Here is a 15423-nt window from a genome sequence, read left to right as displayed (position 1 = left end):
AGCAAATAAGGTAAGATTGTACCTTGAACGCCTTCTAGGAGTAAATCAACTCCTTTCCTATAAAACTCAGAAGCAGCTTCATAGTCGTCTTCTTCTTCTTTTTTCAAAGCCAGCTTTATTAATTCTCCTGCTTTGTCCAAATAATCTCGCTTGCCAAGCCTGGGTTTTAAACTGCCAGGAAAGCGGCTACGGCTTTCCCGTTCTTCTTCAGTTTTACTCTGCTCGCTGTCAGAAGCAACAGCCCCTAGTGCTGAAGAATCCGAAGGAAGATGGAGACCAGAAGTTCTAATGGGAGAATTTTGATTGGAAGCCATTCCATCATCTAGCTCAGCAAGAGAATCCACATCAACAGTAAGAGACACCAGGTCACTGTCGCTGGAGAAGCCTAGAAATAGGAGCACAACGGCGAACATATTAATTTGAGAACCAGCCAAAAAAATGCAAATCATGCAAACTGCTCATTTTTTCATACATTCGAAGTCAATTAGGAAGGCAGTAATTTACTAATGGGAGTCAGTGTCTAGCAATTTGTTTCAGTTTAGTTCACTCACTTCTGCACCATCTCTTCATCGCCTTGGAAAGACAATCTCCTTGCCTTGCTCATCTAACTAAAATTGAAGGCAAGTCTTTCTCTCGCCTTGCTGCCAAAAAAGTTTTGACCACCAGATTTTCTAAACAATTTGCAGAAAATGGTTTGTGTGTACACACAACTGTTAAGCAAAAAGAGAGAAAGAAAAGAAAACAGCATTGTGATAAAGGGAAAAGAGCAAACTGGTTAAAGATCATAAAGAGCATGAATCTCAGACCTTAACATCTACCGTGCGACTGACAGCAAAGCACTTAGTAATACTACTTGATGTGTAAAGCTTTCGAAAGTATTTTAATTTTGTTCAAGAGGTGCACAGAGATGGAGAAACAGCAAAACAGACAGCTCCCAATAACTTGTCCTAATAGTCAGGACTGGGCAGAGCCAGTAAAACTGCCTTCCAGAATTTACAAAGGAGGGAAACTAGAATCCAAAGCTGAAACTGAGATCAAACCTAGGTACTCTGTAACAAGAATGCCTAAAGGGTAGGTCAAATACCTTTGTCATTATGTATGGCTTTAAATAAGAAACAGAGTTAACACAAACTATAAAACACTATCATTACACAAGTATAATAACAATTGTATAACTCGCACTCGCCATGGTGGCTCGGTGGTTAAATCCTCACCTTGTACATGCCGGGATCCCATATGGGCACCAGTTCATGTCCTGGCTGCTCCACTTCGCATCCAGGTCCCTGCTTGTAGCCTGGGAAAGCAGTAGAGGATGGCCCAAAGCCTTGGGACCCTGCTCCTACATGGAAGACCCAGAGGAAACCCCTAGCTCCTGACTTCGGATCAGCTCAGCTCTGGCCATTACAGCCACTTGGGAACACCTTTCTCTCTGACTCTCCTTCCATCACTAAATGTGCCTTTCCAATAAAAATAAATAAATCTTTTTTAAGAATTATATAACTCCACAGTGATTAAACAACACATCCTCAAAGGTGTGCCTAGGTGTTGATATCTGGAAAGTGCATTTGAACTCTTTTTTAACTTTTAAGAAATTTTTGTTTCAGACTCTTCCACTAGATTTCAGAGAAAACTTTAGTTTATGTTTTCACCTTAATTTTCAAGTAGAAAAACAAACTAAGAATGGGTGCTACTCAACGATGGGAGCAGGAAACGTGACTTCTCTCTTCATACAGTAGATCACACTGTACAAGAGCATGACCCACAACGACAGACAGAGGATTTGCCTGTCTCAGGATCTCCCTTGCAAACTCTAACATGATTTAAAACTCTAAAAAGCTTTTCTTTATGTAGACTGTGTCTGCAACTGTTTGCCAATACTACTTTGATATTTAGAAAACAAAACTCAGAATATTTTTTAGAATAAAGCATTAAAGCAATGGCAACATAGTTTGTGTGTGTGTGTGTGTGTGTGTGTGTGTGTGTGTGTGTGTGTGTAAATAATTCCCACAGCACAAAAAGATTTGGTGGGCAGCACAGTGGTGAAACACACCAACTTTCCACCTGTGGTGCTAACATCCAACATGGGCACTGGTTAGTGTCCTGGCTGCTCTATTTCTAATCTAGCTTATGGTCTTGGCAAGCAGTAGAGGATGGCTCAAGTCCTTGGGACACTGTACCCATGTGGGAGACCAGGAAGAAGCTCCAGGCTGGTTTCAATGGGTTCAGCTCCAGCCACTGTGCCCATTCGGGGAGTGAACCAACAGATGGAAGATCCTTCTACGTCTCTGTCTCTGCCTTTCCTTCTCCCTGTGTAATTCTACCCTTCAAATAAATCTTAGGGAAAAACAAGATTTAGTGACAACATGACATTGCTTCACATTTTTACAAATCCTATTCATACACGGCTTTACAGAAGATGTCTACACTCTTGCATCTGCACACAATCTGCTGGCACTGCATTGTTTGAAAAACATGAAGAACATATCATATAGACACGTAAGTGGAAAAAGAACAAGTTTTATGGCAGCGTTTTCAGATGACTGTGCACGCCGTTCTTTGATATTACATCAAAATCTTCTAAAAAGTGGTTTTGTTAAGTTTAGCTATTAAATGGAATGAAAAATACTATCAAAGTCAGTCTATTTCTGCTACATTCAAATCTATCATTCTGTTTGCACATGGAAGGGATGTTTTTTTAAAAGATCTATTTTTATTGGAAAGTCAGATTTACAGAGAAAAGCAAAGACAGAGAAAAAAATCTTCCACCTCCCGGTTCACTTCCCAAATGGCTGCAATGGCCAGAACTGAGGCAATCTAAAGCCAGGAACCAGGAGCCAAAAGCTTCTTCCAGATCTCCCATGTGAGTGCAGGGCCCCAAGTCTTTGTACTATTCTCTGCTGTCTACCCCAGGCCATAATCATGGAACTGGATCGGAAGTGGGGCAGCCAGGACATGAACCAGTGCCCCATATGGGTTCACAGTGATTGGAGATAGAAGATTAGGCAGTTGAGCCATCATGATGGTTCCTGCAGGGCTCTCTGATCCAAGAATGAGTTTGTAAAATCACACATTGGCCATTTTGAAAATACTGGTTACACAGTTCTTCCTAATATTCACACAATTGATTACTATATTTCCCAAAACTCATGCTTGTTAATATCACCAACAATTTTATCAAAACAGTACTCAAGTGTCAAATAGAAGTTATCTTAAAAAATTCAGTCTAGGGGCTAGCATTATGGCATAGCACATTAAACTTCAATCTGCAATGTCAGTATTTTTTATGGGTGCTAATTCGAATCACAGTTGCTCTGCTTCTGATCCATTTCCCCATTAAAGCGCCTGGGAAAGTCGCAGAAGACAGCCAAGTCCTTGAGCCTTTGTATCCATGTGAGACCCAGAAGAAAGCCCAGGCTCCTAGTTTCCGCCTGGCCCAACACTGGCCATTGCAGCCATTTGAGGAACAAACCAGTGGATGAAAGATTCTCTCCTTCTCTCTCTCTCTCAACTCTCTCTGCAACTGTGCCTTTCAAGTAAATAAAAATTATTTTATTTATTATCTATTAAATGTATCTATTATTCTATAATATCATTCCATAGGCTCTGGGATTTCCCTTACCCCCTCCCCAAATCCCTACTCTCCCAACGATTTCCCCTATACCATTATGACAGTATAGTCCTTTATAAGCAGTCCTATGTCCATCATTCTGCAATTAAAGTGCAAACTGACACTGTAGGCATGGACAGTGGCAGGGAGTCCAGCATCCTATTGTCAAGATATATTTAACAGTTTTATTAGGAGTCCATTTTTTTATTTGGAAGCAGAGATGCACACTGCACTGTATCTTCACATCTGAATATGACGGACTCAATTGCACAGTTACTATATATCCCTTTAAATAAAAGCCACAAGACAAAATCAACAGGAAGAAAAACAGAAATTTACAGTGCCATGAAGTTAAATAATATGCTACTGAATGACCAATGTGTCACTGTTGAAATGAAAAGTATTTTTTAAAATAAGATAAAAATGCCCAATCTGGCAACAAATACTACCAGCTGTTTTCCTTGTAGTGCCAGCTCACTTTTTTGTCAAGAAAACAAAAATCGTACAGATCAACAACAAAATCTACCAAATATCTAAGCCTGAAAAACAATAATTTTTAATAATTATTTCAAGAAAATTATTATTTTAAGAAAAACAGCCTCCCAGGAAAAAAAAAAGTAGCTAATTCAGCTAGTGACCCAGACAATTGCACACGTTTGTCCTAAAGAAAACCAAGGTAATTTAGTGTGCAGAGTACGTTACATATATTCCCATACTATTATGCAGAATATCAACATGTATGTCAAAGTTTGAAATATAACAAAATTAAGAGCTACTACTGCTTTTTTGATGACATTCCTGGGAGGCATCAGCACTGGCTTCCTATAGGTATGTGCAGTGAGTTAGTGTGGTGCCACCGTCTGATTCAGCCCAGGCAGGGCACCACCACTTCCTGTATCTTCAGTGCAAATGTCAATCGGGTGGAAAAGCAGAGTGTGCAAGCGCTATCTTGAAAACAGTCCTTGCCTGCTAGATCCCTGCCAAGATCTCAGGAACATGCCCCGCTCTGAAGACCACACGTTGAGAGACACTGATCTCTAAGCATGTTCAACAGGTGGCAACAGGCTCAGGAGAGCTCCAGTTCAGCATCTTCATTCCCCGCTGAATAGGAATGGCCATTTTCCAGGGGTTTGGAGGGCAATATTAAAGAGAAAGTGGTTTCCTTGACATTACACATTAACTCAAAATTGAAGGTGGATTAAACCGTACAATTCTAGAATGGTCATTAGCAGGTTTTTTCCCAACAGGCCAGAGTAAACATTTTAGGTTTTGCAAGCCACATTGTCCCTGTCACAGCCACTCAATTTTGATGCTATAACACACAAAGCAGCCACAGACAACATATAAATGAATAACCATGGCTATGTTCCAATAAAACTTTATTCATGGACACTGAAATTTGAGTTCCATATAATTTTTGTGTGACGAAATAATATTCTTTTGATTTTTCATCAACCATCTGAAAACGCAAAAACTATTCTTTGCTTACTGGCCATTCAAAAACAGCTCACGTGCCATATATGACCCATGGGCCACAGTTTGCCAACCAACCACTATTACGGATTCAAATTGTTTACTTCATATCAAATAAAGTAAGTTAAAGTAAAAACATATTACTGGCAGCCAAGCTCAACTTTCACAGCAGCTTTTGACACTACTTTGGCACTCTGTCAATATATCCCTGCTTTCATCTCTCTCTCTCTCTTTTTTTTTTTGTTTGTTTGTTTTTTCAAATCCTTAGAATAACCATAAAGGACTGATTCTATTCCCAAAACGTAACAGATTTCATGAAGTCCACAATCTCAAATGAGATGAATTGGACCTAGTGGAAATCTTTTGAGTTCTTGGAGCTTTAAGACATACTGACTCTTTTACAGCAATCTTTGAAGTTATTCATCCACTATTCTGAGAAACAGATAACTCTGTGTGAGATTTTTTTAAATACTTTAAAAATATCCCATACACTTCTATACACACTTATTGCCTTAAATGGTGCTATTCTGCTCATATGGTCTAGTCCATTGAAACTAATGGACAGATAGCTGTTCAGAAAAACACTTCTGGTTTATACAATTAATCCCAAAGGAAAGGAAATGCTGCTGCGTTAGAGAACTTGTTTCTGTCACCCAGTGTCTTGTCACTGTGACCTTCACATCATCTGTCATGCTGTTCTGTTTCATGCTTCACCTGATTTTCCTTTCTAGCAAGAACAATACCAAAGGGCAAGAGGTTAACCTGATGTGTATTCAGTTTCTTGGCTTTCAAATACAAAAACAGAGCGACACAGTCATACTTCCTTTTATGCTTCCAAGCTCGTTTTATTAGCAAAGAAAACCATGATGAAATAAAATCATATTAGAAAAGCAAGAAAATTATATAGCAAAATAATAGCAAGTAAATAAGCACATATCCCTCACAAAATGTTTCCAACTCCTACAACTCCTACCTAATTTCCAAATGAACAGTCTTTAAAAACAAGCAAATAGTAACAACAAAAATTCCTTTTAAAAAACCCAAGCAGGTTACAAAGAGGAATTTTTTCAGCCAAACCAGAAGAACTAAAGGGAAACAAAAAAAATTCTAGTTAAACCTTTTTGGAAGCCAGTCTGGTATTGCACATCAAAAACACAAAAACCCCACATCTTGAACTCAGAAATTCACTAATTTCTACCAAAAACTATCACACATACAAAAACATCTATGAGGCCCGGCATAGTAGCCTAGTGGCTAAAGTCCTCACTTCGCACATGCCAGGATCCATATGGGCACCAGTTCATATGCGGACTGCCCACATCCCTTCCAGCTCCCCGATTGTGGTCTGAAGGAGGTAGGGAGTGCGTGTGCAGTAAAGGACGGCCCAAAGCCTTGGGACCCTGTGCCCAGGTGGGAGACCTGGGAGAGGCTCCTGGCTTCTGGCTTCGGGTCAGCTCAGCTCCAGCCATTGCAGCCACTTAGGGAGTGAACCAGCAAATGGAAGATCTTTCTCTCTCTCTTCTTTGTAAATCTGACTTTGTGATAAAAGTAAATCAATCTTTTTAAATAAATAAATAAATAAAGATTTGTTTGAAAAAAAAAAGATCTATGGATAAGAGTACCCACCAAGAAAGCAGGAAAGTGACATAAATTCTCATGAACAGAAGATTGTATGACTTCCCACCGTAAAACATGCACAGGATACTGTTTACTTCTAAAGCATGTATGCCATAATATGTGAAAACAAAATATGAAAAGCATATATGTTGTAACACAGATACACCGGAGAAAAAACTAGGATACGCTAACTATTAACAAGAAAAATACAGGGAATAAATACCCTCCCTTATTCCTGATGAGGTTATATGTAGTTCTGTAAGATAGAGTTGAATAATAGTCTCGTAAGTGGTGAACCCTTAAGCTTGGTATCTGAGAAGTATCAAAAAGATGCTACAGGGGATAAAATTAAGAATTTGAGAATAAAGAAAGTCATGCAGACATCACTTAAAAAGTATGAATCCATGTGGCTCATACGGCAGTCATTCCTCACCCTGAGAAGTTAGAGATGATTATAAAGACAGATGGGCTCAGAGCAGCCTCACCTCCTCCCTGCCTACCTTTACTCCCCTAACTCCCTTACAGGTGAGGCTGGAAAGCCTAACCCTGTCCAACCCCAGCAGTCACACACTGCAACTGATCACCTTCCAACACACGCTGACGTATTTCTTTTCTAAATCTGAATAATTACTGCGTTCACTTCTTTTCAATCTGTTTCGCCAATCTGCTCAAGAAAAAAAAAGCTAATGTTTCAAAATGTCCTTTATCACCATGGCAATGAACCTCACTTAGAGGTAAGAGTCTAGCTTGACACAAAACTATGCGTCCATGTCACAGGAAGCAGAGCTCCCTGAACCCCAGCAAGAACGTCAACCAGCCAGACTGGGGGAGCAACAAGCAAGGGGGCAGAGCCTCACTGTGGCTGGGTAGGAAGAACTCTGTGGTTAAGGCAGGGCCTCCACTGACATCTAATACAATCTAGAGACTGTTGGTGAAAAGTGGAGCCAGCCTGAAGTCAATCCATACTTAAAGGGGCTCTCTGGGCCACGAGGGGAGTAAAAGGTGTATCCTTCTCCAGCACCATCCAGTCAAAACCCAAAGCCTTTTTTGGAAGTGATACAAGGGGAGAGAGTCAAAGGTTCTATCAAAGCGTTCTGCCTCCAGGTTCATATCACAGAGATTCAAGTCTCAGGGCTATTAGAGGGCCCCAGGTGACTTGTTAAAAAGCAGCTACAGACGTGGGGGATTTAGTTAGCATCCCAGTTCACCTACCTACCCTCACCTCTGGGCTTTGAAGCGTTCCGAGTAGGGCAGTACACTGAAATCTGCCTCGGACACCATCTCTGAAAGACGAGCCCCGGGGGAAGAGGCTGAGTTGCCATAGAATAAATCTTTATACTATATGCTATCAGAAACCAGTATTTGAACGCCACCTGTAAAAAGAGATCGGGCTCCTTTAGATCAACAGGTGGTCTCCCTAGGGTGACTATATATAAAATATGTGGCCTCATTATTATTAGCTGGTGGCTTTCACTGAGTGTGCAGGTTCAAATATTACCACAGTCAACAAAAGGAAATTTCTACTTTTGCTAGTAGCCATGACTCGGGCTTCATACACAAAGCAATCCGGGTGGCCAGGCGAACAGAGGTTACCTTATGTGGAAGACGCCCTTGTCAGTCTCCACTGAGGCCCAAGCCCTCAGACATGGGATGTGAAGTGCATGCCTAAATCTAAAGCACAATGTCAGTGAGGAGGCCTTTTTCCCTTCCTACCGTTTATTAACAGTGCTTGCTACTAAAAGGAACCATTTCTTGGAGGTTTCACACATTTATAACATCCAAGAGACATGCTCACACCTTTGGGACTTGTCTACACTTTACTCTGGAAATTGCTTGAAAGGAACACCAGAACAATCCATCGTTTATCTGATGAAAAGCAAAGTAGACTCGGAGAACACGTGATCCCACTGATTGCCCTAATACTGTTCATCAGGAGCAAGAGCTCTCTGTGCTTTCCCTTTTACCCAGTGAGCTTTTTTCCTGCTACTGTCCATAACCTTCCCTGAGTTCCAGAACAGCGTGTGGAAAAGTCCATAATCAATTTTTTTAATATTTATTTTTTTGTGAAAGACAGATTTTACACGGGGAAGATGACAGAAGAGGCCTTCCATCTGCTGGTTCACTCCCCAAAGACCACAACAGCCAGAGTTGGGCTGATCCAAAAGCAGCAGGCAGGAGCTTCTTTCAGGTCTCTCATGGGGACGCAGGGGTCCAAAAAGTTGGGCCATCCTCCACTGCCTTCCCAGGCCAAAAGCAGGGAGCTGGATCAGAAGCAGAGCACACCCCACATGGGATGCCACCACTGCAGGCAGAGAATTAACCTGTCAGCCACCATGCCAGCCCCTATGCTCAATCTCCGTATCAGATAAGCGTTCTCCAGCCTCTCATCATATTGATTCCAGGCTAGTCTGTGAGCACTGTGAAACCCCTACAGCATCTGAGACCCGGGACGTACATGAGTTCACCTCCATGAAATGCCCCATTTTCCCTCCTAAGGTATGGGATTTATATATATATATCACTCGCACTGTTCCCTCTACTCTAAAACCCTGATTTCATGATGTCATGAATGTTTTTATTTGTCCCACCCAACTCTTAAACTCTTAAAATCTACTATTTTCAGTCGCTCTAGGGTTTTTAGAAATCCAAACTGATCATTACATCATTGGTCTGACATGTGTACATGTTTTCATACGCAGAGAAATTCTCATTTGTCTTTAAGAAAAAACGACTTGTTATTTTTCTACTTAAAGTGCCTTCCACTACAGTAAAAGGAATTGATAAGTAGATGTAAATAAAATAATGTGGAGTAAATAAGCACTTAAGAAAAGAAGAATTTCTTAAAGCTCAGCAAGCAACAAGAGTAACACTAACACGGAAGGGCCTAGAATAAGCCCAGCAACAAGATTTACAGTTACCATGGTGCCACCTAGTGGACATTTGCACTAAATTGTTTCAGATTTTAAATTGCTGCATTTTGTCAGGTTACACAATACCAGCATTGCAAAGCTCTTCTGAAAAACAGACGTGGTTATTAAGTAGCCAACAAGTTGAAGAATATTCCTGTTCAAAATAACCCTGTCTCAAAAATACTGACTTCAAATCTGCTAAATGAAAGCAAGACAAATAATAAAGAGATAATATTTTTATACAGAAGACTTGTTTCAAACATAAGAAACTACACAGCTGCCTAATTTAGCCTGCTCATCGTTTTAAATATAACTAATACTATGCAATTCTTTAATTACAATACAAGAAAGAATTACTATCTCTGTACAGAAATAAGCACAGAAATCTCATTTCTCACAAATTCCAGAAAAACATGCTGACCATAAAATGTTCATTTACCCTACAGGTCCAACACAATCCTGTTTGGCAAACAGCCTTTTCTTGTTTCTAAACGTGTTACAATAACTTTCTGGGGAGTTCTTATTTCACAAGTTAGAAGCCAAACAAACGTAGCCGCTGCTATTCCAGGAAAGATCTAAGAATATTCATTTTTAGGCTCTACATGAGAAGCAGCTCATCCTTCAGTTTGTATTTATAGTTATAATCCCCTAAATATCTTTTAGCTGCTGAATGAACCTGGAAAGAAGTCCTACTGAAACTGCAAAGGAAGTCCAGTAAAGTCTCCGGAAGTGGAAACGGCATGTTACCAGACGACACTATGCCAACATCAAAGCACGTGGCAGCCGCGGCCAGTGAGGCCATAAGGCAAGCTGCATCCGTCCTGGGGCCAAAGATAAAGGGAAGCATGCTCAGAAGCCCAGTCCCGCATGCCAAGCCACAAAAAAACAGAAGCTCAGAATGGAAATAATGTGTTAACAATCAGATCTTTAATGTTTTGAGAGAACATGGTTTAATTTCCTTGATGTTAAATCTTATAAGCAGCATTTTAAAAAATAGTAAAACAGAAGCCAGTGTTGTGGTACAGCTGGTTAACGGGATGTCAGTATCCCACATGGGCATGAGCCTGTGTTCCAACTCCTTCGTTTCCAATCCAGTTCCCTTCCTACAGATGGGGAAAAACACTGGAGGATTGTCCAAGGGCTTGGTCCCTTGCCACCCATGTGGGAGACCCAGAAGAAGCTCCTGGAGTCAGCCCGGCTTATCCCTGGCCATTGCAGCCACTTAGGGAGTGAATCAGCAGACAAAAGATTCCTCCCTGTCTCACACTTTCTCTGGATCTTTCAAACAACTGAATAAATCTTTTTTAACAAATCAAATAATTTCATAATTTTCCATTTTATATTAAATGAAATACATTTACCAATTCATCACAAAAATATTGATTTCATGAAACCTTAAAGGATTTCTCTATCCATTTAAAATAAAATAACTGTACTTTAAAAGAAAAACAGAAATTCAGGGCCCGGCGCGGTGGCGCAAGTGGTTAAAGGTCCTCGCCTTGCACGCCCGGGATCCCATATGGGCGCCGGTTCTAATCCCGGCAGCCCCGCTTCCCTTCCAGCTCCCTGCCTGTGGCCTGGGAAAGCAGTCGAGGACGACCCAAAGCTTTGGGAACCTGCACCCGTGTGGGAGACCCGGAAGAGGCTCCTGGCTTCGGACCGGCATAGTATCGGCCCGAGGCGCTCACTTGGGGAGTGAATCATCGGACGGAAGATCTTCCTCTCTGTCTCTCCTCTCTCTGTATATCCGCCTTTCCAATGAAAGAATAATAAAAATAAATCTTTAAAAAAAAAAAAAAAAAAAAAAAAAAAAAAAAACAGAAATTCAGATCTTCGTATTTTCCTCAGGAAACTTTCATTTTTAAAAAAATATCAATTGTATTTTTAATTATTAACAAAATACTGATCGTCTGTTGTCCCCTGAGAAGTGACAAACTTGCTGTGGTCTGGGTATGGGGCATCTCCCCAGGGCTCCTGTGCTGGAAGATTGTTCCTCATTGAAGGCAAAACCTTCAAGAAGAGTCCGGTGGAAAGCAGTTAGGTCTCTGAGGGCGTCAGCCTCAGAAGAAATTAATGTGCTTCTTCAGGGATGCTGGTTGGTCCCTCACATGTGATTATACACATACACACACACCCCTTTTCACTGTCACATGTGATCACACCCCCACACATACACACGGACGTGTTCACTGTCACATGTGATCACACACACATACACACAGACGTGTTCACTGTCACATGTGATCACATACCCACACATACACTGCATGGACCTGTTCACTGTCACATGTGATCACACACACACACAGACCTGTTCACTGTCACATGTGATCACACACATACACACAGACGTGTTCACTGTCACATGTGATCACACACCCACACATACACTGCATGGACCTGTTCACTGTCACATGTGATCACACACCCACACATACACTGCATGGACCTGTTTCACTGTCACATGTGATCACACACACACACACGGACCTGTTCACTGTCACATGTGATCACACACACACACACACTGCATGGACCTGTTCACTGTCACATGTGATCACACACACACACACACGGACCCATTCACTGTCACATGTGATCACACACCCACACATACACTGCATGGACCTGTTCACTGTCACATGTGATCACACATACACTGCATGGGCCTGTTCACTGTCACATGTGATCACACACACATACACACAGACGTGTTCACTGTCACATGTAATCACACACACATACACACAGACATGTTCGCTGTCACATGTGAACACACACACACATGGACCTGTTCCTTGTCACATGTGACATCACACACACACACACACACACACTGCATGGACCTGTTCACTGTCTGCTGGTCAGTCATGGTGGGAGGTAGCCAGAGGGACTTGTAATAGAGGCCAAACAGATGGAACTGTTAGTTGGTCCTTCTAGGGTTTTCAATGCCTCCAAAACAATGGCTAAACAAAGCCCTTTTTCTTTTTTCCATAAAAGTACCCACCCTCAGGTATTTTTTATTATTGCAACAGAAAACAGACATCATGTAATTCTCACTATAACTGAAGAAACTTCGATGAGCAAACAATATATTACAATTTATCCCTCTGGTTCAGTGTGCCAGCAAACAAAATTAGAAGCAGGAAACACAGTAATTCACCTTCAGATCACCAGCTGAAGTATCACTCTCGGAGCAGCTGTTACGAAGTGGACCACATCACATTCTGCTCTAAGTCCAAACCACAAACGGTGCCACCCCAATCCCTTCTCCCAGTCTCCATCCATCCCACAGCTCCCTGTGGGGCGAGGGTGGCTGCAGGCTCCCCTGCTCTTCTGCTACTGGATGCCCTCACATCCGGGTGTCTGCGGTTTGCAGATCTTTTGGGATGAAGGGAATTTTTCACATTGCCACAATAATCCTTAGAATATTTAAGAGCCATTTTCTTTCTCTCTCTCTCTCTCTCTCTCTCTCTCTCTCTCTCTCTCTCTCTCTCTCTAACAACAATGAATTTGGGAAGCCATCTGACACCTTCTTACTCTGTCAACTAGGTATCCTGCAGCAGGGTTAACTAGCCTGGCATAAAGACCTGGAAGAAGTGCCTGGCTTCTGGCTTTGAAACAGCTCAGCTCTGGCTGTTACAGCCACTTGGGAAGTGAACTAGTGGATGGAAGACCTTTCTCTCTGTCTCTCTGTCTCTCTTCCTCTTTGTATATCCGACTTTTCAATAAAAATAAATACATCTTTAAAAAGAGAAACATCAACTGGAACAGCATTTCTATTCCCTGCTTCTAATTCTTCCTGAATTGCAGTGAATCATAGAAATGGTAATATAATGGCTAAATCCTTCTCTTGCATGCACCAGGATCTCATACGGGTGCCAGTTCATATCCCAGCTGCCCCATTTCCCATCCAGCTCCCTGCTTGTGGCCTGGGAAGGCAGCAGAGAATGGCCCAAAGCCCTGGGACCCTGCACCTGTGTGGGAGACCCGGAAGAAGTTGCAGGCTCCTGCTTTAAATCAGCTCAACTCTGCCGAATGCGGGTACATGAGAAATGAACCAGCAGATAGAAGATCTTTCTCTCTGTATAGTGTGTCTTTCAAGGGAAGGAGGGAGGGAGGGAGGGAAGAAGGGAGGGAGGGAGGGAGGGAGGGAGGGAGGGAGGGAGGGAGGGAGGAAGGAAGGAAGGAAGGAAATGGTAATGTTGCTGAAAACCTAAGCTGCACTGGCAAGACAAAGGTCAACATGCTTAAAAGGGTTATTATAAGTTGGATGTGAAATGGCCCCCAACTGCCCCATTTCCCATCCAGCTCCCTGCTTGTGGCCTGGGAAGGCAGCAGAGAATGGCCCAAAGCCCTGGGACCCTGCACCTGTGTGGGAGACCCGGAAGAAGTTGCAGGCTCCTGCTTTAAATCAGCTCAACTCTGCCGAATGCGGGTACATGGGAAATGAACCAGTACATAAAAGATCTTTCTCTCTGTATAGTGTGTCTTTCAAGGGAGGGAGGGAGGGAGGGAGGGAGGGAGGGAGGGAGGAAGGAAGGAAGGAAGGAAGGAAGGAAGGAAGGAAGGAAGGAAGGAAGGAAGGAAGGAAGGAAGGAAGGAAGGAAGGAAGGAAGGAAATGGTAATGTTGCTGAAAACCTAAGCTGCACTGGCAAGACAAAGGTCAACATGCTTACAAGGGTTATTATGATTTGGATGTGAAATGGCCCCCAGCTGCTCCATTTCCCTTCCAGCTCCCTGCTTGTGGCCTGGGAAGGCAGCAGAGGACGGCTCAAGGCCTTGGGCCCCTGCACCCATGTGGGAAACCTGAAAGATGCTCCTAGCACCTGGCTTTGGATCAGCTCAGCTCCAGCCATCGTGGACATTTGGGGAATGAACCAGTAGATGTAAGATCTTCCCTGTCTTTCCTTCTGTCTGTAAATCTGCCTTCCCAATAAAAATAAAAATAAGTCTTTAAAAAATATAGCCCAGTCTGGAGAATAAATTACATACACCCTCTCCTTTAACACTAACATAACCACCTGATCACCTTGCATGGCCTTCGACATATGAGAAGAGCATCCCTGGAAAAGGCACTCCTAATAAGGATGGCCCTCCCTTCTCTCTCAGCAATAGCACAAGTCAGGAAGAGCTCTGCACTGCTCTCATCCCTGATGACCTGCCATGAAAAGCAGCTCCTGGGATGCCCTCTTCTCACCGTGGCTGACTCTCACCTAGCAAGAGGCTCATCATGGTCATCCAAAGAATGTAACCTCACACACACCAAATAATCTTTGATTTTGGTACTGAACGAGAACGAAGGAGGAAGGAGAAGAGGAAGAGAAAAAAGGAGAAGTAGAGGCAGCTCCTCATGAGTATCTTCCTACAAATCATTCTGCATTCCTACTGGTTCCCCCGGGGGCATCACAGAATCCGTATGCTTTGCAGATGGAACACGTGTGTGCCTCTCTCTCGGGAATAAGAAATCTGAGGCAACAGCCAGATCAGTTACGCACACTAGTCATCTCTGGAGGAAACTCCTTCTAGAATCACAAGTACATCAGGACACCAAACAAGCACTGGGATTTTCCAAAACCTAGCAAGGATCTCTGATTAAAACAGGTTACAGAGGATACACACTTCCCTTCCCTCCCCCCGCCCACACACACAAAAAAAACCACCCATGGAGTATCAAGTAAAATTACAATAAACAGTGTTCCTCTAGGACCTTGCCAGATCAGAATGGAGCCCAAGATGCTGGCCCAGTGCAACGCCCCCCAACCCCACACTATGCAGAACAGACAAAATCTTAATGGATTTTGTTTTTCAGGAAA

General features: G+C 42.5%; 1 protein-coding gene across 7 annotated transcripts in view; it reads right to left on the bottom strand.

The window, feature by feature from the left end:
• The window catches only part of RPS6KC1 (ribosomal protein S6 kinase C1), a 133567-nt gene that overhangs the window by 92489 nt on the left and 25655 nt on the right, over window positions 1-15423 (bottom strand). For 6 of the 7 annotated variants that reach the window (XM_040985656.1, XM_040985660.1, XM_040985657.1 and 3 more), the window contains one exon: window positions 23-385. The exons of the other annotated variant lie outside the window; for it this stretch is intronic. In XM_040985656.1, coding sequence (XP_040841590.1) covers window positions 23-385 — 363 coding nt within the window. The remainder of the gene's footprint in view (window positions 1-22; window positions 386-15423) is intronic. 7 annotated transcript variants of the gene reach the window in all.

This window comes from Ochotona curzoniae, unplaced genomic scaffold (assembly GCF_017591425.1).
Source record: "Ochotona curzoniae isolate NIBS_2020 unplaced genomic scaffold, NIBS_Ocur_1.0 contig_430, whole genome shotgun sequence".
In the NCBI taxonomy this organism is placed as follows: domain Eukaryota; kingdom Metazoa; phylum Chordata; class Mammalia; order Lagomorpha; family Ochotonidae; genus Ochotona; species Ochotona curzoniae.
This window is presented reverse-complemented; position numbering and strand designations above follow the sequence as displayed.